General features: G+C 43.8%; 2 protein-coding genes across 4 annotated transcripts in view; both read left to right on the top strand.

The window, feature by feature from the left end:
- Window positions 1–16,739, top strand: part of DSP (desmoplakin) — a 49,047-nt gene extending 32,308 nt beyond the window's left edge. Inside the window, exons 16-24 of one of the 3 annotated variants that reach the window (XM_083449246.1) lie at window positions 801–967; window positions 1,602–1,740; window positions 2,468–2,661; window positions 3,747–3,909; window positions 4,246–4,329; window positions 5,343–5,450; window positions 6,663–6,761; window positions 8,486–10,780; window positions 12,834–16,739. In XM_083449246.1, coding sequence (XP_083305372.1) covers window positions 801–967; window positions 1,602–1,740; window positions 2,468–2,661; window positions 3,747–3,909; window positions 4,246–4,329; window positions 5,343–5,450; window positions 6,663–6,761; window positions 8,486–10,780; window positions 12,834–16,040 — 6,456 coding nt within the window. In that variant the 3' untranslated portion in view covers window positions 16,041–16,739. The remainder of the gene's footprint in view (window positions 1–800; window positions 968–1,601; window positions 1,741–2,467; window positions 2,662–3,746; window positions 3,910–4,245; window positions 4,330–5,342; window positions 5,451–6,662; window positions 6,762–8,485; window positions 10,781–12,833) is intronic. The other 2 variants (XM_083449248.1, XM_083449247.1) reach the window with 2 other exon arrangements.
- Window positions 16,740–17,469: 730 nt separating this feature from the next.
- The window catches only part of LOC310681597 (enoyl-CoA hydratase EchA19-like), a 29,049-nt gene continuing 23,137 nt past the window's right edge, over window positions 17,470–23,381 (top strand). The window contains exon 1 of the mRNA XM_083449621.1: window positions 17,470–21,459. Within this exon, the coding sequence (XP_083305747.1) occupies window positions 21,327–21,459 (133 nt within the window). The 5' untranslated portion in view covers window positions 17,470–21,326. The remainder of the gene's footprint in view (window positions 21,460–23,381) is intronic.

The raw sequence follows: 23,381 nt of genomic DNA, 5'->3' as shown, positions 1-23,381 counted from the left end.
TATCCTGAATCCTCTTGATTCCGTCTTTCTGTACTCTTCATATTCTTAAGAAGCACCAGCTGAAGCCAAGATGAATTGATACCACTAGTATAATAACACTGGTGGCATTTGTGGCCAATCTGTTGTGCAGTGAGGTCATGAGAGGACGTCTATCTACGCTAGACCAAGTATTACAGCAGCTACTAGGAGAGAGACAATAGTTCAGTGGTAGAGAGCCAAGGATCAGCTAATACATGACACGAGAGATCTGCCTGAGACCTGGAGGGCAGTTGCCCGTCACTAGAAAATACTGAGCTAGATGGACACAACATTATCACAATAAAACACCCATCAACTCCACTTGTTTATAAGCAGCGCAGCACATTTAATATCAGTCAGGGCCACCACTGAGAAGACCCTGCCCCTGTCAGTCCCAACAACTCTTTCTGGCAGACTTTTAAAAAATATGCATTTTATCTCATACAATCAGAATTTCTTAGCTTGCAAAGATGGCCATCTTTCACAGCTGGTGGATATGGTCCCTGCACAGTATGTGTGTGCAGAGAGCTTGGAAGGATCGTAGAAAGTTTTGGGGGATTTGTACTAGAAGTTGCTTATTATGGGATTGCATACCAAAGAGAAAAGTGTCTGAACATCTCTTTCAGTCCTTTTATTTTCTTAACATTAGCTGAAACACATGGTCTGTGGGCAAGATAGATGATATGTCAATTGCAGGTTGTTAATGTGATCTTAAGAAGGGTGTTAGAGTAAATAACATCTCTCTCTCTCTCTCTCTCTCTCTCTCTCTCTCTCTCTCTCAGGGTATACAAAACGATTCTCAGGCAATAGCGGTCGCTCTCAATGGGCAGAAAGATTATCTCCCCAGGTTTAGAGGCTCTGAAAAGTATCTCTATTTGCAGTCTGAAATAAGTACCTTGTTTCAGAAACTGGAAAATATTAATGGGGTTTCTGCTGGTTATTTGGACAGGTAAGGAAACAGACAAGCAGTCCTATGGTTATCCATATTATAGGTGTGCTTTGTTGTTATTCTTTAGTGATTAGTGCTTTTATTTAATCAACTGCATGTTTTAAGGATTTAAATCCAACATACACCCGTAACTATTAATATTTTAAACTAAGGTAACTCTAACCAAGGAGGTCCAACTTCTTCAGCAAAATAAGCTGTACAAAGCAGCGACATTTATGCAGATGCCTAGTTTTCTATACTGTTGTTGACATCCATCCATCTCAAGAGATGATGGGAAAGTGTGCCATTGGGGTGAAGTCAAACCGTAAAAACGCCTGCTGTTGTGGAGACTGATAGGAGAGGGACATGTTTTATTGCAGTTGGGGCAGATGAAGGCGTCCAGTTTCGTTTTCTATACATATTCCTCAGTTTGCATGTGGAACAGTTTGCGTGCGGGCTCAAATTTCCTTAGAATCGACTGGCAACCAAAACCAACTTCATAGAGAAATGCTATGCCTATTACTCAGAATTAAGTTCTGCTGTGTCCAGTGGCACTTACTCCCAAGCAATGAGGGGTGGAGAGAAAAGAGACTGAAAGCAAACGATCTTTTCCCAACCTTGCATATGACTTTCTGATGGCATTGTTTTGCTACAGCTTGAATGCGCTGAGGTCCCTGCTCCAGGCAATTCTCCAAACAGAAGATGTGATCCGAGTGTTCGAAGTCAGACTTACAGAAGAGGATACTCTTTCTTTGGACCCAGATAAAGTGGAAGCTTATCGAGCCTGCCTGAAGGTAAGAGAGAGGGTTTTATGTATATATCGGAGATTGAGCCATTAATTGGTTACTTAAAGACTTTGTGCTGTTTTTAAACATAGGGGGGGGGGGAAGCTTAATGTTATAATATATTTGTATATTACGATTCATAATTTGGTCTTGCTTCCATAAATTAACACATTCTATTTCCTATGAAAAAATAATCCAGTTTATGATTGTTTGCGTTCTCTAAATATTGCCAGATATGTTAAGTAGGGACGCGGGTGGTGCTGTGGGTTAAAGTCTCAGCGCCTAGGACTTGCCGATCGCATGGTCGCCGGTTCGAATCCCCGCGGCGGGGTGCGCTCCCGTCGTTCGGTCCCAGCGCCTGCCAACCTAGCAGTTCGAAAGCACCTCCGGGTGCAAGTAGATAAATAGGGACCGCTTACCAGCGGGAAGGTAAACGGCGTTCCGTGTGCTGCGCTGGCTCGCCAGATGCAGCTTGTCACGCTGGCCACGTGACCCGGAAGTGTCTGCGGACAGCGCTGGCCCCCGGCCTCTTGAGTGAGATGGGCGCACAACCCTAGAGTCTGTCAAGACTGGCCCGTACGGGCAGGGGTACCTTTACCTTTATGTTAAGTTTGATCATATGCAACCTATTCTGCCCTTTCTTGCAGCTGCCTGGATTATGCTTTGGTTGTGTTTACTTTCTGGCGAGATCTGGGATACCGAAGATAGATTATTCTGTTGCTTATTTTTTTTCCAGAAAATGAAAGGAGACCTTAGTATGAAGAAGTCGCTGCTTAGCACCTTGGAGGCAGAGCTGCAGAGGGCTCACCAGGTCCACTCGCAGTCTTGCCAGTCGTATCCTCTCCACGATTTAGATCTTGGAAAGTTCACTGAAAAAGTCGGGCACCTCACAGACCGTTGGCAAAGGGTGGATAAGCAGATTGATGACAGGTTTGTTTGTGCTTTCTAAAGCGTAAACTTCAAATCAGGTGTTCAGTAAGCTGTAGACCTCGTGCACACATTGATGCATCTGGCAAAAAACCACACATTTAAAACTTGACTTTCTAGTTCCTGTAATAGTTAAAGGCACCAGGGAGGTCAGCTGAGCCTTGAGAGTGGTTTGCCTTTTTGCTTCTCTAGACTCATAACTCTGTAGCTTTGGGGCTGTGCCAGCTCTTTAGCCATAGTTAAGGAAGTCCAGGATAACATTAGGTATGGTTTGTCAACCAGCTACAGACCTTGGTTGACAAGCAACTTTTAACCATACTTAATAAGCCAAAGTTAAGCTGCTGGGCTGGGTTCATACATAACACCAAGTCATTTCTAGACTGAACTGATAAGTGTTTGACTTGAGATCGTAGTAGCTGAAAACGTCCTTCCCTAGGAAACTACAGCTACTTCTATGAAGATTCCAGTTTATATGTCATGTTTAGAATGGAATGTCACACAGAATGTTGGAGGAGGTAACACTTCCCTGACCTTCCAGCAACTGAGTTGCCACTGTTTACGGGAAAGGAGAGGGGTTGAGGTAGAATGCAGGTCAGTGTGGAGCAAACACACTGACAGGAGCGCTGGATTGGCTCTGCCAGTGTGTTTGCACAATTCTGACCTCCCTGCAACTTCACCCTTCACATTCTCCCTCCCGGTAAGCAGCAGCAATTCAGCTGGTGAGAGGTCAGCTGAGTGCCATTGCTTCACTGCGCTATCCACTACTGACTGGTGGCTTTTAAAGCAGAAGGCTTTTATGTTGGCATATGTCAATCTATATTGCAACTGTTGCATGGTATGCAGATTTTGCAGATATTGCATGATGCGTGCATTAACTTGGAGCTTTTTGAAGTAGCAAAGTGGATCTCTTTCTGTTCTTAGGAGGCCATATGCTTTGTGTAGTGGTCCTAGGATTAATTCTGCTTGCAAAGACCTCTATCTCACATCTGGAAGATTGCTTTCAATCATAGTGGGCAGCACTGGGCTGCATAGACTAGTGATGTGAATTAGTTTAAGGCAGCTTCATGTGTTGCTACTTTGTCTTACAGGACCTGGGATTTAGAAAAACAGGTGAAGCAGCTGAAAACCTATCGGGATCTTTACCAGGCTCTGAATAAATGGATTTGTGATGCCAGGCGCCGGCAGGAAACTATTGAAGCCATGAAGTTGGGAGATGTTAGCACTGTCATGAGATATCTGCAGGAGCAAAAGGTATTGTCTTGCACTTAGTGTTTCCCCGAAGTAATTTGGCTGATGTGAAACCAACTTAGATTCGGCGAAATATTAGGAGTTTGTGTCAGAATCCCTGCTAATGTAATAATGATTAAGGGTGCAAGTTATGAGCTTGATGTCCTGATTTCAAATCCCACCTCAGCTAAGCTTGCTTTATACATCTTTGTCACCACAATTGTCTCTTCGGATCACCATGAGAGATATAGTATCATCAGTGGAGTGATTGACAAGTGTTGCCATTCTGCTGAACCAAAAGAAGACTTGACGGCTAGAAATCTGATAAAATTAATATTGTGGGGTTGTTGTTTTTTGCAGAACTTACATGCTGAAATAACAAGCAAGCGAGACAGAGTGGAAGATGTGATGAAGAATGCAGAGGTGTGCTCAGCTGCAATCAAGGTACTGTTATTTTTGAACATTCCCCTAAGAATACATCTTTTCCTACAAGAGCTTAATCCTGCAAGGCTCCCTTCTCTCTTCTTAATCCTAGACTAAATCCTTCTCACTCTTCACACACTCACATTTCTCAGCACAATAGGCTCAGTTCCTGGGCAAACCAAAGTTTACAAGATACAGACCCACTGACAGCCTCTGTATTTCTGCAAGTGTATCCATGATAGTCTGGCTGGTCCAAAACTTCCAGGGCAAATTTGGAAAAGCACAAATGCTGACAAAAAGCTGAGGTGGCTACGCCAAGGGAAAGAAAATACACACAGGATTATCTTGTGATTTTATTTTTATTTTTGTGTTTCTAGTAGTTCTGTTCAGATTGCAGTACTGAGCATACTTCTAGAAAGCATTTGAAAAAGAAAAAATCAGTGGGTCTTATTCCCAAATCATTCTGTCATACCCCTGTCTGGGTTAACCATGGGGCTGATTTTTGGAAGTTTAAGACATGTCATTTAAACCCCATTGATCTGCTTGTACAATCAATCCTTTTTTGTTGCCTTTCATTCAAAGAGTTTTTAATGCAAGTTGTGGAAAAAAGTTTCTCTACCTTACTTCCAGCATGTCTGGTTTTAAATGCATTTCTTATTCTTCTTTTTAGCAACTACTCTCTCTTCTGACCCTCTACCATACTGATTCTTAAAATCAGGATTTGGGGTTTTATTTATTATCTGTCTGTCTAAAACACACTCTTCATTACAAATGCAGTTCCAGAGCAGCTTGCAAATTTAATACATCACACAGAGACTAAAAACAAGGGAGGTCTTTACGACCAGCCAGCTAAAATAAACATCAACACTGGCACCAAAATTCCACCAGAAACCTGGGCAGATAACCAGGTCTTCAGCTGGTGTCAAAAGGTTGAAAAAGTAGGTTATTGCCTTCCTGCAGTTCTGAAAATCCAGGTCAGGAGGCATACGGTGGCTGTCTTTACAAAATGAGTTGTGTTTTCTTCTCTTCTGCAGGATTATGAACTGCAGGCTGCAGCTTATTGCTCAGGACTGGAGACTTTGCTGAACATCCCCATTAAGCGCAGCATGGTCCAGTCTCCTTCAGGGCTAATTCTGAAAGAGGTAAATGATAATAAAGTGCACTTTCATGATAATTGGTAATGTTCTTGCTTGGTGAAACCAAGTCAGGAGGTGTGCACACAGTTCTGAAGGAAATCTATGGTGTTGTAGCACTGGGCAGGAACCTGTTTGCTAAACCACACGAGAGACTGGTGTTCCAGAAAAGCACGGGGTGGTGTTTTGGAATGCAGATTGGGGAATTGCATACTTGGTATATATATATGACATGTCAGAACCCCTCTGCGATCAAAAGCTGGTGTGTTCTAGCCTAATTTCCCTCCTTGCTGTTTTTCTGCAGGCAGGGTGGTTTAGGGTGGTGGTTGTTTTTCAAACACAGAGAAGAAGTTAAGCATGACACACTCCCCCCTAGGCTTATACAGTGGTACCTCGGGTTACATACGCTTCAGGTTACATACGCTTCAGGTTACATACACATCAGGTTACAAACTCCGCTAACCCAGAAATAGTACCTTGGGTTAAGAACTTTGCTTCAGAATGAGAACAGAAATCGTGCTTCCGCGGCGCGGCAGTGGTGCTTCAGGTTAAGAACAGTTTCAGGTTAAGAATAGACCTCCGGAATGAATTAAGTACTTAACCCGAGGTACTACTGTAGTCTAAAATGGTAAAATCTAGAAAGGGCTGCACCACGGGACGTTCCACTATTTGTAGATCAGCTCTAAATCCATTTCAACTCATTTATACTTATGTCAGGGACATGGATGGCACTGTGGTGTAAACCACTGAGCCTAGGGCTTGCTGATTGGAAGGTCGGCGGTTTGAATCCCTGTGACAGGGTGAGCTCCCGTTGCTCGGTCCCAGCTCCTGCCAACCTAGCAGTTCGAAAGCACGTCAAAGTGCAAGTAGATAAATAGGGGGGGAAGGTAAATGGCGTTTCCGTGCACTGCTCTGGTTTCACCAGAAGCGGCTTAGTCATGCTGGCCACATGACCCAGAAAAACTGCCTGCGGACAAACGTTGGCTCCCTCGGCCAGTAAAGCAAGATGAGCGCTGCAACCCCACAGTTGTTTGCAACCTGGACTTAACTCAGGGGTCATTTGCCTTTATCTTTATACTTAAGTTAGAGTCAATCTAGGATGAGGCTGGCATTTTATTTTAAAATAATAACAACACAAAACCCCAAGCCTGTTGATGCAAATGAAACATAGCGTTTGGGATAGGTTGACAATAGATTGCTTTTCCCTCCCTCTCCATGCAGGCTGCTGAGATCCAGTCTCGTTACATTGAACTTCTTACAAAATCAGGAGACTATTACAAGTTTTTGAGTGAAATGTTAAAGAGCTTGGAAGATTTAAAGGTAATATCCCTCTTCCTTTATGTATTTTGAATTGTCAGGTTCCTGGGTGCTTTGTAAATATTTTTGATGCTGTTAATAATACCTTCATGCAATAATAAATAACATTCTAAGGCTACACTTCTACAATGGAAACCAAATTTTCTTGCTATACACAGTTCAGCTTTTTTAGTCTTAAATTTGAGGCGTGCATTCAGCGGACTCAAACAATACAGCTTTTTGTGGACTAGACCAGTTTAGACTGCAGATAGAGCTGATTCCTTGTTCGAACACTGTTTCCCGTAAAACAAATGTCGCTCCCTGCACATTTAAAAATGGGCATATTAGGAAGATTTTAGAGTAGCTTTCCTGGATATGTTAGTTGTTTAGGTGCATGAGGCTTTTTCCCCCCATGAGGCATCCTTCAAGCAAGTGATGGGCTCATCTGCAGTTTGAAGTTGTAATAGCTTAGAATGAGCTACTATCAGATTATTTGTTGCCTGTGTAGATTGATTCCTAGCTATTCCTGTTATAGTAGATGCAGGGTGGATAAAAAAAAATGATTTTTTTTTAAAAATGAAAAAAATCGGATTTTTTAAAATTTTAATCAGATTTTTTTATTTAAATTGGATTTTTAAAATAAAATGCTTTTGAGGAAAAAATCTTTCTAAATACAGTTTTCTATTTAAGTTACATTATACGCCAAAGGCTATTCATCAGGAAATAAGGATTTGCTTTAAGTTTTCCATGAAACCTTCATCTGGTTGTAAATATTAAGATTATACCAGCAAGAATGAGTCTTTCTGTAAAAAAAGGATTTAAATCAAGTCTTACTGACTGGTGATTTAAAGCAAGTCTGACGTGATTTAAATCAATTTGATTTAAATCAAATCCACCCTGAGTAGATGAGATTTTTCATTTTAGCTTCAGTCATCACTCCCTCAAGTTCAGGACCCCTGAATTTGGTTTTGCTACCAGCTTTACATAGGGCATAACCTGAATTTAAGCATGGCTTTGGATGCCCAGTCTTGGCCACTGAACACATGAAGCAATAAAAACAGGAAACTGAGAATGTACAGAATAATGTTCAGTTGCCGTTAAGGAACCAGTTTTCCTTCACATATTGAGATCAGCGTGCAGGGCATCCAAAAGGGAGAATAGTATTTAGTGGCCGCTGTGAGCATTAGCGCCTTCCCCTCTTTTTCCTTTTTGTATAAAGTAGCCTGTTTGTGGACACCTGGTTTCTGTACAGTTGTTTTCTATTTGGTCCAGTATTGGTTCAGACATGATATGTGATCAACGAGTTTCTTTATTTCAAGAAACATTTTATATCATGCCTTTAAAAATGTTTTCCTAGGCTAACAGATGTGTAAAAACCAGAAAAATGAACCCCAAGAGCTCTGCTTTCAGAGCTTTAAGTCTGCTTTCAGAGCTTGACATAGAGTAGCATATATTCCTCCAGATCCAATGTTTTCTGGTGCACTAGGACTTTTGCACTGAAAACCGTGAAATATTAAAAAGGCCTCGTTGAGAATGTTAAGAGTCTTGTCCATTATGGTTAACAAGAGAATGTGAAGTTTTTTTAAAAAAATGAAATAAAACAACCAAACAGCAAAAAAGGCATTTTATTAAAATTAGCTGTGGAGTGGTGATTTTTTTTGGGGTGTGTGTGTGAATGAGTAGCATGCTGTTCATCAAAAATGGTTGTGATAGGTAATTTTTATCTTTCATGCTTTCTGAATCTGCAGATGAAAAGCACCAAAATAGAACTATTGGAAGAAGAGCTGAGACTAGCCAGAGATGCCAATTCCGATAACAGCAATAAGCACAAATTCCTGGAGCAAAACCTACAGAAGTACCAGTTGGAAATTTCCCAGCTGAAGGCCAAACTGATGGGTTTGGAAGAGATGAAGAGGCAAGCAGAGTTGGATGGTGGCTCTGCCAAACAAAACTTGGACAAGTGCTATGCTCAAATAAAAGATCTGAATGACAGAATAACAAGGCTGACTTATGAGATTGAAGATGAGAAGAGGAAAAGGAAGCTATTGGAGGACAGATATGACCAGCAGAAGACTGACTTTGACCAACTGCAGAAGACAAGGCAGAATGAGAAAGAAAGCCTTGGTTGGCAAAAGATAGAATCTGAGAAAGTCATCAAGGAGAAGGAGTACGAGATAGAAAGGTTAAGGGTGCTTCTCCAGGACGAGGGGAATCGGAAGAGAGAATATGAGAATGAGCTGGCTAAGGTAAGAAACCAGTTTAATGAGGAGATGAGTAATATAAAGAACAAGTATGAAACCGAGATTAACATTAAGAAGACCACCATCCACCAGATAGCATCCCAGAAAGAAGACGATGCCAAAAACCTCCGAGCCCAGATCGATAAGCTGCAGAGAGAGAACAGAGATCTGAAGGATGAGATCATCAGGCTCAATGACAGCATTTTGGATGCTACAGAGCAGCGGAGGAGAGCAGAAGAAAATATTCTTCAGCAGAAGGCTTGCGGCTCGGAGGTGGCTCAGCAGAAGCAGCAGATCGAGCTGGAGCTGAAACAGATCATTCATCTGCGCAACGAAGACAACGCGAGGTACAAGCAAGCGCTTGAAGATGCTGCTTTGACCATCCAGGACAAAACCAAGGAGCTTGAAAGAGTAAAGATTCAGCTGCAGGAAGAGGCTAAAAGCCGGTGGGAACTTGAGAATGAATTGGCTAAGGTAAGGAACAGTTATGACGAGGAAATTATTAGTTTAAAGAACAAGTATGAGACTGAGATAAATATCACAAAGACCACAATAAATCAGGTGACACTGCAGAAGGAAGAGGAATCCAGTAATTACCGAGCACAGCTCGACAATGTCGTGAGAGAAAATAGGAGCTTATGTGAGGAAATTAGGAGACTGAAGAACACTATAAGTCAGACATCGGAGAACCTTAGACAAGTGGAAGAAAATGCTCACCAGCAAAAAGCCATTGGCTCTGAGATCTCGCAAAAGAAGCAGCAGCTTGAGATGGAGTTAAAACAGACTGTCCAGAAATACTCTGAGGAGACCATGCGTTACAAGCAGTCTCTTGACGATGCTGGGAGGACAATTAAGGACAAAAACAAAGAGATTGAAAAGCTGAGAAAGTTGCTAGAAGCAGAAACAAACCAGAGGAAATCTATGGAGGAGGAGAATATCCGATTGCAAAGAGTCCAGTACGATTTGGAGAAAGTGAACATCAACGCCACAGAGACCATCAGCAGGTTGAAAGTCCAAGAGCAGGAACTGGGACGGCTAAAAAGCGAATATGAGAGGCTTGCCCAGGACAAAAAAGGGAAAGATCAAGAAAGCACAAGGCTGCAGGGCACAATGAAAGAGCTGCAGCAGCAGAAACGCAAGCTGGAGGAGGAGCTTAGTAGGCAGGCTAGAGCCATAGGAGAAGAAACTGCCAAGAGGAAGGAAGTGGAAGCAGAGTTAGAATCTATGAGGAGGTCTTACAGAGAGCAATCTGTCAAGATCACAAACCTTACTCAGCAGATAGAGGAGGTCTCGATGGTCAAGAAAAGGAGTGAAGATGACTTGAAGCACCAGAGAGAGGTGCTAGATGGTCAGATGAGGGAAAAGCAGAGATACTTGGAGGAGATAAGGAAGTACACTTCAGAGATCGAAACCTTGCGCCGCCAGGTGCTCCAAGAGCAAGAGAATCTAAAGCAAGCTCACATGCGCAACGAGCACTTGCAAAAGGCTATTGAGGACAAGAGCAAAAGCCTCAATGAGTGCAAAATAGAAATCGAAAGGCTTCAGTCTCTTACCGAGAACCTTACAAAAGAACACTTGATGTTAGAGGAAGAGCTGCGTAATGTGAGATTGGAGTATGATGATCTCAGAAGGGGCAGAAGTGAAGTGGATGAGGAAAAAAATGCCACAATTATTGAACTTAAGAGTCAACTACAGACAAGCAGCAAGCATACCCTGGAACTTCAGGGTCTGATAAATGGTTTACAGAAAGAAAGGGACAATTTGAGACAGGAAATTGAGAAATTCCAAAAGCAGGCTATGGAGGTATTCACAAATATTTGATCACAACTTTACTGTCCCTCAAATAATTCAACACCAAATGCATTTCCAACCAATCATTGGACCCTAAATTTATGTATATTGATTTTAATTGATTCATTTTAAAATTTGATATAAAAATTCCAACTGGCCTCTAAGTTTAGGTCTCCTACAGGCATTTGATTGGCCACTGTGAGAACAGGATGCTGGACTAGATTGGCCATTGGCCTGATCCTGCAGGCTATTCTTATGTTCTTAGCTGTAGGCCCAGATTTGGGTCGCTTCTAGACTAGTGCAAAGGAGATATAAATCTTACCTAGCATCTGCTCTTGTTACCTTTGGTGCTTAGAAAAATCTTTGGGTGCTATTTCATTCCAGTAGAATTTAGCGTTTTTCCTATGGAAAATTGGTCAACTCTTCATCATCCTTAGAAAGGAGCAGGACTTTGAAGACCAGGCCATATTTCCAAACCCTGTTCTTACAGAAGCTACCCCCTGAAGTTCGGTTACTCTGACATCTCAACCCCCGAAGAAGGGTATACAATATGTTATTCATGAAGTTGCATATTGGAGCTTATCCTTATCTCCTTTGCTCTTCTCATTCTTTATTTTGCTGTAGGGTAGTATATGTATATACATAAATACATACATGTATACCTTAAAAAGTGTACATATGCAAAAGTGTATACATAGTTATACTGGTGTTGTATATTTGGTATACATTTTATTGCTGCTTATGTACCTGTATATTGTCTAAAATGCACATTATACATAATTATATATGTGTGTTTGTATGTGTGCATGCTATACATGTCACTGCTTTCATTTCTTTCTTAAAAAAAGAAAGAAATCTATGAGTCACAATCCTGCACAGAGTAGAGCATACTTAAGCCTATTGACATTGCCTCAAGTGTGCTTTCTTCTGTGTTGGAGTCTGCCCATTTTGCCTAGTAGCTTGGGCTCATAATTTTCAAGTAAAATGATAGTTAGGTTTCCCTGTCTTCGTTTACTAGGAGCAACCTATCAGGCATTGCTACAGTTCCGCCTCAATTCATATCAATTCACTCATTGAAATGAATGGAGAGCCTATCTTAAGCAATGTTTGCTGAACTATATTGGTTTGCTAGTGCAAGATTGGTCCAAAAGCAGTATTTTCCTTAGTGGGGTATCGGTTTGCTCTCATTGTGTCCCGTCCCCCCACAACACCTGTAATTCACACACACATTATTATCTAGATACTTTTATTCACTCAGATTCATCACATAAGATACGTGATGGAACTTTATCCATTAGTCTAGTTGTAGTCTCAAAATGAGCGCTTTCTTGAAAGAAGAATCAGATTGTGGAATTAAATAATCAGATTTTTTTTTTGTTAATGTGGGTAAATCAGCTCCAGGTAAGACCAGTCTGGATTTGATGTCGTGATACATATGTTTTGCAAACAGAGCAAGATGAAGGTCCTCTTTCAGTAGACACAAGATTTTATCAGAGGCAGTACTGAAGTGCAGGTATCCCAAATTACTTAGCTTCTGCTAGACTGCTGTCAAAATTAAGACGGTATGTCGTATATATGTACAGGTGGGAAAGGGAAAATATTAAGCACTGACAGTACAATCCACCCCAAGCTAAGTATTTTTAATTCCTGTTGATTTCAAAGGGAAGAGATAGGATTGTGCTGTATGCACAAGGCTGCAGTCCTATGCACGCTTGCCTGGGAGTAATCCCCATTTAATTCTGTGGATCTTACTTCCGAGTAGACTTGTATAGGACTGTGCTGTTAAACACATGCTTAATCTTTCCACTGAAACTGGCAGGACCCCAATGTGCTGGGCATGCCCCAGACTCTCTTGTTAGAATTATTTTTAGCCCATTTCTATCAGTGTGCTATCCTGTATTAATAAAACAAATCCACAGCTGTATCCAAAACATCAGATTTATTACTCAGGGCCACAGTTACCCAGTACCCCTTGCAGGATAGGTTGAAATATAGGGAATATAGGATGTTAAGAAGAGGCACTAATTTTCTCCTTGTTTATTTCTTTCTTTAAAAAAAACCATAGACATCCCATAGGATCCAAGAATCCAAATCCCAGTATACTCATATTATGCAGGAACGAGAAGCGCTGTTGATAAAAATTAATGCCTTGGAACAAGACAAAGCAAGGTTGCTGAGGTTGGAGGAAGAGCTGAATCGGGCCAAAGGTACACTGGAGTCAGAATCCCGCTTGAAAATACGACTGGAGAATGAGAAGCAGCAAATCCTGAATGACTTAAATCAGTGGAAGAGCCAGTATTCCCGGAAGGAAGAGACAATCAGGAAGATTGAGTCCGAGCGAGATAAGAGCGAGAGGGAGAAGAGTGCCTTGCTGATAGAAATTGAGAGGCTGCAGGCAGAGATGAAGAGAATCGAAGAAAGGTACCGCAGCCGCTTGGAAGAGACAAGCAGAAAGAGCCAGTCGGAGATGGAGGCTGAGCGCCTGAGGCTGCAAAGGGAAATTGAGAAACTGAAGCAGCGCCCATATGTGGCCAACAGAGTCACCCAGACAGAAGATGACTTTGCCATCGACCCTTCCAAATTACTCTTCAATGGCCTGCGGAAAAAAATAACTGCTGTCCAGCTGTACGAATGCCAGCTGATAGACAAGTCCACCCTGGATAAGCTGCTGAGGGGCCAGAAGTCCGTGGAGGAAGTTGCTGCTGATCTCGAACCCTATCTCAGAGGAGCTGGGGCTATAGCCGGGGCTTCTCTTAGCCCTAAGGACAAGTATTCCCTTGTGGAGGCTAAACGGAAGCAGCTTCTCAGCCCAGAGAACACCGTCTTCCTTTTGGAAGCCCAGGCAGCCACCGGAGGTGTGATTGACCCCCACCGCAACGAACTTCTCAGCGTGGACAGTGCAGTTGCTAGAGATCTGATCGATTTTGATGACCGGGAGCAAATCTACACCGCTGAAAAGGCTATCACCGGTTTTAAAGATCCCTTCTCAGGGAAAACCGTGCCTGTGGCACAAGCCATCGGTAAACAGCTTATCGACAGGGAGACCGGGATACGTCTCCTTGAAGCTCAGTTGGCTGCGGGAGGAATCGTTGACCCCATCAACAGTGTGTTCTTGCCGAAAGACATCGCTTTAGCTCGTGGGCTGATTGATCGAGACCTGGTCAGATCCTTGAACCAGCCTCAGAGTTTAAATAACTTAATTGACCCGATCACCAAGAAGGCCATAAGTTACACGAAGCTGAGGGCGAAATGCAGAATCGAACCACACACTGGTTTGCTCCTCCTTCCCGTGCAGAAGAGAAGCATGTCATTCCAAGGCATCAGGAAGCCCATTGACATTTCTGAGTTAGTAGACTCTGGCATCATTCGGGAGTCGACGGCAAATGATCTGGAAAGTGGAGTAATCACGGTTGAAGAAGTCAGCGACCGAATCAAAGATTTCCTCCAGGGCTCCAGCTGCATAGCTGGCATTTATAACGAGGCCACCAGAGAGAAGCTTGGCATTTACCAGGCCATGAAAATAGGTTTGGTTAGACCAGGAACAGCTCTTGAGCTTCTGGAAGCCCAGGCAGCCACTGGATTTGTTGTGGACCCTGTGAACAATTCACGACACACGGTGGAAGAAGCTTACAAAAGAGGCCTAGTTGGAATAGAATTTAAAGAAAAACTCCTGTCTGCTGAAAGAGCAGTCACTGGGTACAAAGATCCAGAAACAGGAAACATCATCTCCTTGTTCCAAGCAATGAACAAGGAACTCATTGAGAGAGGCCACGGGATTCGTTTGTTGGAGGCCCAGATAGCCACTGGTGGGATCATCGACCCGAAGGAAAGTCATCGGTTGCCAGTCGGCACGGCATACCAACGTGGCTACTTTGATAAAGAGCTGAATAACATTCTCTCTGATCCCAGTGACGATACCAAAGGCTTTTTTGACCCCAACACAGAAGAAAACCTGACCTACTTGCAGCTGAAAGAAAGGTGCATAGTCGATGAAGGAAGTGGGCTCTGTCTCCTGCCCCTGAGAGAGAAGAAGAAAGTGGTGCAGACTTCGCAAAAAAACACCCTCAGGAAGCGCAGGGTCGTCATTGTAGATCCAGACACAAATAAGGAAATGTCCGTCCAGGAAGCGTACAATAAAGGCCTCATAGACTATGACACTTACCTGGAGCTTTCTGACCAGGAATGCGAATGGGAAGAAATCACTATAACAGGTTCAGATGGGAGCACAAGAGTAGTGCTTGTTGACAGGAAAACGGGCCACCAGTATGACATCCAGGACGCCATTGACAAAGGCCTTGTGGACAAGAAATTTTTTGAGCAATACCGTTCCGGGTCATTAAGCCTCACTCAGTTTGCAGACATGATTGCTTGCAGGAATGGCGGTGATGAAGTTTTCAGACACGAGTCCATTCGTTCTCCTACGGTACTGAGTATCAAGAGTTCATCTATCAAGCTAAAGAGCAGTTCGGGCTCCGGCTCTGGCTCCTTTTCTGAGTCCCTTGAGGAAACGAGTCCAATCGCAGCCATATTTGACACAGAAAATTTGGAGAAGATCTCCATTTCAGAAGCCGTGCAACGGGGCATTGTTGACAGCATTACTGCCCAGCGTTTGCTGGAAGCCCAAGCTTGCACGGGAGGCATAATATGCCCCGTCACAGGACAGCGGCTTTCCCTTCAGGAAGCAGTCGCCCAAGGCCTCATTGACCATGAGATGTCGACACGGCTGAAGCCAGCTCATAAAGCCTTCATAGGGTTTGAAGGCATCAAGGGCCGAAACAGAATGTCAGCCGCAGAGGCTGTGAAGGAAAAGTGGCTTCCTTACGAGGCTGGCCAGCGCTTCCTTGAGTTTCAGTTTATCACCGGAGGCCTCATTGACCCCGAAGTTCGTGGGAGAATAAGTACCGAAGAAGCCATCCGAAAAGGGCTGATTGATGGCCGGACAGCCCAGAGGTTACAAGACACCAGCAACTATGGGAAGATTTTGACCTGTCCCAAAACAAAGCTGAAAATCTCCTTCAGAGATGCAATGAATCGTTCGATGGTGGAAGATATAACTGGGCTTCGGTTACTGGAAGCTTCTTCGGTTTCATCCAAAGGCATCTCCAGCCCATACAATGTCTCTTCGGCACCAGGCTCGCGCAGTGGATCACGCAGTGGATCCCGCTCAGGCTCGCGCAGTGGATCCAGGAGAGGAAGCTTTGATGCAAACACGAATGCCTCGTATTCTTATTCCTATACAACCGTCAGCAGCAGCAGCTCGCTTGGGCGCTAGTCATTAGCTAGCTAGCCTATCTGAATTTAGCCCTGGAAGCATCTACTGGGATCTGTATTCCTCCTTTGTTTTAACAAACAGAAAGAACTGGTTGTTGGTGATATTAGCACTTGCTTGGGTGAAATAGTTAAGCTGCAGAATAGAAGCCAAACCCAAATGCCAATAAAATATAACTTTCTGGATGGGATGCTGTGCTTTTCCATACATGTATATATATATACAACTCACATGCATGTGTGCATGCTTTCTAAATGTCTTGGGTGCAGACTTCTCATAGTAAATGGAGGAGGCAAGTTCTCTCTGATGTTGGTGTGCATCTTTCCTCATGTATTTAGCATTTGCTTTTGTTCCCTTCAAATAGTCATGCATGGCCACAAACTATTATCCCAGGCTTCATATTGGTTTTTTTTATCAGTGTTGATGTTTTTAAAGCCACTTTTTTATCAATGTGGATGTTGCACTGCACAACGGTGATGGTCTGAAAATCCTCTCCAACAAATGTTATACCCAATTGTGCTATGCTATATTCTCATTTGGTCACACTGCTTTTATTAGGGCAGATTTATTAGAATGTGCTTTTTCTTTTCCTGTGGCCAAACATTTCTATTCATTTTTTGCTTGCTTGTAACCCGGGTAATACCATGCAGGCCCATCTGTGTAACATTTACTATTCTGGCAATAAAAAAAAATAATTAACCACCTTTGATTCCTTTGTGGTAAATATCTTGACATTAAGTGTTTGTTTTGCGTGCATTCTTGGCAGTGGCTAAACTAGCTGCAGTAGTTGACTGCATATTGAGTACTGCGAATTGGAGGTTCCCTTAGTCTCACATTTAACGGCTGCTTCAGATCTCAGCTGTAAATATCTGTGGTTGTCAAGGAGGCTAGGCGTTAGACATGCACTTTAAATTCATGGTGGGAATATGATCACTATACACCATGGAAGTGGATGGGAAGCCATTGGCAAGTACATTCCAAATTGCTTCTGGTTTCCTATCGGAAGTAACTGGTGAGCAGTTTTCTAGATCTACACCTCCATTGCTAAATGCTGAAGTACAGATGTGGAAAACTGCATCCATCCATTTAAAACTTACTTGATCATAGGAACATAGGAAGCTGCCTTATATCAGACCAGAGTATTTGTTCTATCTAACCCAATACTGACTGCTCTGACTGGCTGAAGTGTCTTTTCCATCACCAGAGTCTTAGGCAGAGGTCTTCTCCATTACCTGCCATCTGATACTTCAAAAACAAGGGATTTGAATCTAGGACCTGCTACATCATGTGCTCTACACCTGAGCTATGGTGTCTCTACTTTTAGCTCTCTTCCTTGGCAAACCATCAGTGAGATTAGCATGGGAACAAATTACTTTTCTCTCTAAAAAGCAAGATATGGGTGGCTTATATCGTAGCCACCATTTAAAGCATCCTATATGCAAGAACGTCTACTCAAAAAACAGCGTTGCTGGAAAGAGCAGGGGAACAAAGCACAGGAACCCTTGTTAGCTTGGCTGTTTTATAGTGGTTCCTTATCTACACCTGATAGGGATACACCTGTGATTTGGGGAGACAGCACACTTCGACAATACGCAAATTAGAGAAGGATGCATATAGTAGAAAAGGGGGGAAATGACACTTGCCATTTTTACTTACAAATTATCATAATCTCATGTTGCAGTGTTCCAACACATGTCAGCAGAATTTTCCAACTGAATGTTCTATAAATAGGCAACCCCTTTACTAATCCAGGCTGAGAGGGTGGGTGCCATAGTCTTTTACCTCTCACAGTCCAGAAACACCTGGAGGACCACTGTATCCAGGGGAGCCTAGTGGAATAGCCAATTTTGGAACAGCCAAATTGCAGAATAGCATTGAAATCCTGTATGAAGAAGCAGAAATTAACAGGGTCATCCTTGCTGCTACCTGGTTTCTGAGTGCGAAGTGAAAGAATATTCAGCCATTTATTTACATTAGTAAAGTATGGCATATGCAGTCATCCTTGGCTCCTTTGGTAGGGTGGGATATAAATGAAATAAAACACAATTACCTTAATTTTATCTTCACAACAGCCTTGGAGGTTTGGTATGGAATGCCATCAGGCATTCGGTTTATTAGCTCATTGAGAACTAACCTGTATTCTTGGCCACAATACGCCTTTGTGTAGAAACTGTTGCACCTCTATCCAGACTACATACCCCAAGACAGACCTGCTACGTATCAGCCAGTATAGAAATATACAAAGGATGCTTTGGGAAACAATAGCCAAAATGGTTGGCTCAGCTGCCTGCAAAAAACAGCTGTGGTTAGGTCTGGTTGCTTTATTCTAAAGTGGATGCAGAGTTTCACAGAAGGTGGACATAATGGGGAAATGGAGTAACACACTTAGACATTTGCCTCGTAAACTCTGGAATCTTACCAGGTCCAGGGAGGCCTGAACCTAGTTTTCTCCATTCACTTTTCTGCCCATTTCCTCCTAGATAGCAAAAGCATATCTCACAAAGTTCCATGAGTTGAAATAGATGATTTAAATGGTTAAGTAAAAAGCTCTGGGGTCCCTAGCATTGTCTCCATCAGCCCCTTTAGCTCCAGGATGCCCAGTAAGTCCCATTAGTTCAGTCAATCAACACAGGGTTTGCCCTGTTTGCAGAGTAACTGCATTTATTCCCCCCCCCCCCAAATATTAACCCAATGCAGCATGTCAGTGGTGCCTGTTCAGATGGCAATAATATGAGAACTGCGCTGCTAAAAGAGTCGAAACTTGTTATAAGGGTATGCCTTATACTCTGCTAATGTGTGTGTGTGCACATCATTTGTCGACTTCAGTATCAAGTGATAACTTGCATGTGTGGATACAATGACATAGAGGTTTCATATCACATTGCCTTTAACAAGTTGTTTTTAAAGTGGAGTTGGTTCATATATTCAGCTGCTCATGATCAAGAGTAGAGATATCAAGTGAGATGCATGCATGCATTTAGCCAAAGGGCTGCATTGTCTCATGGGGACCACATGCCAGTGGTGGCTGGGCAAGAACTGAGCAGAGCCACAGATACAGGAGTCTCTTCATTTAGTGGGCTACATTCCAGCCAAGCAAACAAGAAGAGGTTTCTTGAGTGCACACAACACATCTCTTCGTCCAGACACGCGAGGTCCATTATCACAGTTCAAGAACACATTCCAGCCACGTAGCATTCAAGGAGGTTGTGGAATAGGACCAGCAAGAGTCTGCGGACTGCACAACTACACAAACAGGCTGCATACACTTTCAAGTGCCTTGTGCTGCCTGGATGAAAAAGAGAAGGGACGGACTGCAACGACACCGGTGGGAATCCAAAAGCATCTTTCTAGTTGTTGCCATCAAGGGTGAAGGGGTCCTCTTGATTATTCACTGGAAGTTATGCCCACACATTCAAACTGCAGCAGCAGGGCTGTGCCTACAGCACCATCATCACAGCCTTCCTGCGTACAGCTCCATGCGCAAAGGCCTCCCTCAATAGCCTACTTCAGACAACACGTGGAGATATCGGAGGGCAGGGCAGCGACGTCTAGCTCCCCATTCATGCACTGACTAAACTCAAGACTTTAAGGTTTTCTGCACTAAGCCCTAGCAAACTTGGTCCCTACACAGACTCTCAAGGCTGCTGCTCTATCATCACCCTAGTAGTTGTGTAATGCATCACTACAAGAATGCAGAGCTGTGTCCCACTTTCCCATCTAGCCATTTAAGCATCACTCAAGACTTGCAAGTGCTATCGTCTCATTGAGCGGGAATCAATTGGGCTAACACTGAATATAAAACGGCAGTAGATCACCCACTGAGGGCTGCCAGCTGCATGCCAAGAAAACAGAGGTGTTGACTTGAATAAAATATGTAGGGGGCAGGTAAGCCCCGCCCCACATAATCACATGACATGACATACACACATTATTTGAATGGCAGTACCCATCAGTGGGGGGGGGGGCGGCTGCTGGTTCCCTCAAATGTTTTATTGGTTCCTATGCAAGAAAATGGGACGTGGGTGGCACTGTGGGTTAAACCACAGAGCCTAGGACTTGCTGATCAGAAGGTCAGTGGTTCGAATCCCTGCGACGGGGTGAGCTCCCATTGCTCGGTCCTTGCTCCTGTCAACCTAGCAGTTCAAAAGCACGTCAAAGTGCAAGTAGATAAATAGGTACTGCTCCGGCGGGAAGGTAAACAGCGTTTCCATGCGCTGCTCCGGTTCACCAGAAGCGGCTTAGTCATGCTGGCCACATGACCCGGAAGCTGTACGCCGGCTCCCTCGGCCAATAAAGCAAGATGAGCGCTGCAACCCCAGAGTCGGTCATGACTGGACGTAATGGTCGGGGTCCTTTATGCAAGAAAATAGTCTCTTGAGATCTTCCAACTCAGGGGCGAATTGCTTGCTATTAGTTGCCACCACAGCCCTAAAACTATGGAGGCCTAGGGGATGGTTGGGAAACCAAGGGAAGGGTCGTTGCCTTCGGGAACAGAGAATCAGATTTCCACATGGCAGACCCTCCAAGTGTCCCTCTTTTCCAGGGACAGTCCGGAATTTACAGAAGCTTCCCCGGTTTCTGATTTGAACGTCCTGCTTTTCCTTAGTACGTCCTTGTTTTCACTGGAGAAATGTTGGAGGGTGTGGAGTTATCCCACCCCTGAGCCATCTGGATAGGGAAAGTTTACTTTTTTATATATTCTGTTTTTATATATGTTGGAAGCTGCCCAGAGTGGCTGGGGCAATCCAGTCAGGTTGGCAGGGGATAAAGAGGAAAGCAGCAGCAGCAGCAGCAGCAGCAGCAGCAGCAACGGAATAGGACACCCCTATTTTCACCGGAGAAATGTTGGAGGGTATGGAGTTATCCGACCCCCTGAGCCATCTGAAGGCAGCCCTGGATAGGAAAGTTTTTGTAATGTTTACTTTTTTATTATGTTTTTATATATGTTGGAAGCCACCCAAAGTGAGCAGAGGACAAAGAGTAAAACAGCAGCAGCAGCAGCAGCAACGGAATAATAGGACACCCCTATTTTCATGAGAGAAATGTTGAAGGGTATGGCTTTCGTCTCTTCCCCAGTAGGCTTCATGGTCCCCAGCCACGTATGCAAAGCAGGAGGAGAGGCTTTCTTTGTGCAAATAAAGGGGCTGACAGCAGCTCCGCGGTGCCATCCCAGTTGGACTTCGGGGCCGAGTAAACAACGCTCATTCCGCTTCGACGCCATAGCGGGCGCCGTCGAGCCCTGCCGTCACTGGAGCCCCGCTGACTTTTCCAACTGCGCGCCCTGGAGAAATGGCCCAGCGGCTCCTGTGCGCGCCTCCCCTCAGCCGAGGCCTCCGGAGTCCGAGAGCAGCCGCGGGGACCCCCGCCGTCGTTATGCAGGCGAGCTCGGCCAGCTCGAGTGCCGGAGAGCCGCCCGGAGAAGGTTAGTAGTTCTCCGGTTTTGGCGAGCGAAGACGAAGAGCCCTTTGGAAAGCACGGGGGCGCGCGTAACTTTTTAGTTTCGGCGCAAAAGCGAGCCTCCTCGGCGCCGTGGTGGGCCGGGCTAGGTTTTCTTATTCTGCAGCCGCGCGGCGACGCCTGCAGGTCAAGCTCCAGCGCTGCAGAAAGGAAAAGAAAATGCGCCAAGCAGAAATTCAGCAGGTCGAGTCCCCCAATCCCCCCCCCCCCATCAGCTGCTGGCTTGGCAGAAGTCCTTCTGATTTTCGACTTGTATGCAGCACAAGGCTGTGGTTTTTAAATGCATCTATTTATTTGAATATATATATACACACACCCCTTAACCTTACAGTCACTGTTGGTGTACAGAAACAAAGCAAATTAAACTTAATGGAAACTGGACCAGATTAAAATTCCAACAAGAGAAGAAAGCAACATCAGAAATAGGAGCAGTGCAAGATGGGAACACTCATCAAAGTCGTTGTTGTTGCATATTTGTTTATATATGTTGCATATTTGTTTATATACATCTTTTTCTCTGACGGAGACTCCAGGTGGCTTGCTGATAAAATAACTGCTGCAAACATCAGGGGAACCACTCATTAAAAACAATTAAACATTAATAGGATTAAAACTATCTAGCTACCTAGTTATAGGATCAATTAAAAGTAAATTCATCCACCCGCCACCTAAGGATGTGCAATGTTTGTTGTTGTCCGAAATCATGGTGTCAAGTAGTAGGATGGACCTCAGTGGGCAGGGAGCTCCATGGGTGTGGAGTCACCACAGAAATGGCCCTTCCCTTCTCCTCCAACACAGGGACCATTAGGAGTCATTTGCTGATCTGAGTTTGATATGGGAAAAGGTGCTCTTTCAAGTGCTTAGAATTAGGTGCAGTACTGCCAGGAAAAAAGATGGCACCCTTTCTCGCTGTCATGAATAACTAAGGACACAATCCTAACCCTAGATTGGCAGAGATGAGGAAGTTAGGATGTGGCAGACCTCCAGTTAGGCTAAGAGGTTCCCATGCTCAGGCCATGTAGTGAGTTTGTGGCTCTTTGGGGATCTGAACCAAGGAGCCTTCTGGTATGAAAAGCCACATTAGGGTTAGAATGTTAAGTTTGGACCCTTGCCCAGCTATAAAGCTCATTGGGTGACCCTAACCTTGAGGCCTAGAAGCATGAAATGTGAAAGCCAGCATTCTCATGGCTTCATCAAAAATTGGGTCACTTTCCCCTTCCTTTTTAAAAATATGAAACAAGGTAAACTAGACTAGGTATAGACATCCTAGAGCTGACTGTGCCTCCTTGCAGACTGTATTGGCAGTCCAATAAAAGATGGCACACATTGCTAATACATGGTGGATGTAATTTCACAGGATGCAAAGTGAATTAATTGCAAAGTAATTGTGCTTTGATTAAGCATGCTCTCGTGGGCAGTGAGAAGGAACTTGTTTAGAGACTGAAGTCCTTCACGTTTGAGTAGGCCGAGTAAACAGCTGTGATACACATAGACTTTGATCCATCAAGCCACCTTGTGCCTACATTTAAATGAAAGGCATTTCAGGAGTAACTAAGCATTACTAAAGACCCTTCATACTGTAGCCTCCTGGTTTTTGAAAAAATATTTTATTTTCTGGTGGTCTTTCTTACCAATTCATGTGGTAGTAGTACCTATTGCACATGCTGAGACCAGTTATAAGCCGGCTCGTGAGCGTTATGTTATTTATGCGGCTGAACATCAGCAGAGAAATATGCCATTAAAAACTTGCTTACCCTGGCTGTTTAAAACAAGACAATGAAATGAATTTAGTTATGCAACTTGCAGTGTTACAAATTATGTTTGTAGGCATGAAAATAACAACTGGTTTTAAAATACTCATCACATGAATTAATTCTCTTTGTTCTT

Source organism: Podarcis tiliguerta, assembly GCF_965153285.1.
Source record: "Podarcis tiliguerta genome assembly, chromosome: 7".
Classification (NCBI taxonomy): Eukaryota; Metazoa; Chordata; class Lepidosauria; order Squamata; family Lacertidae; genus Podarcis; species Podarcis tiliguerta.
Note: the sequence above shows the minus strand (reverse complement) of the source record. Positions and strands in the feature narration are given on the sequence as shown.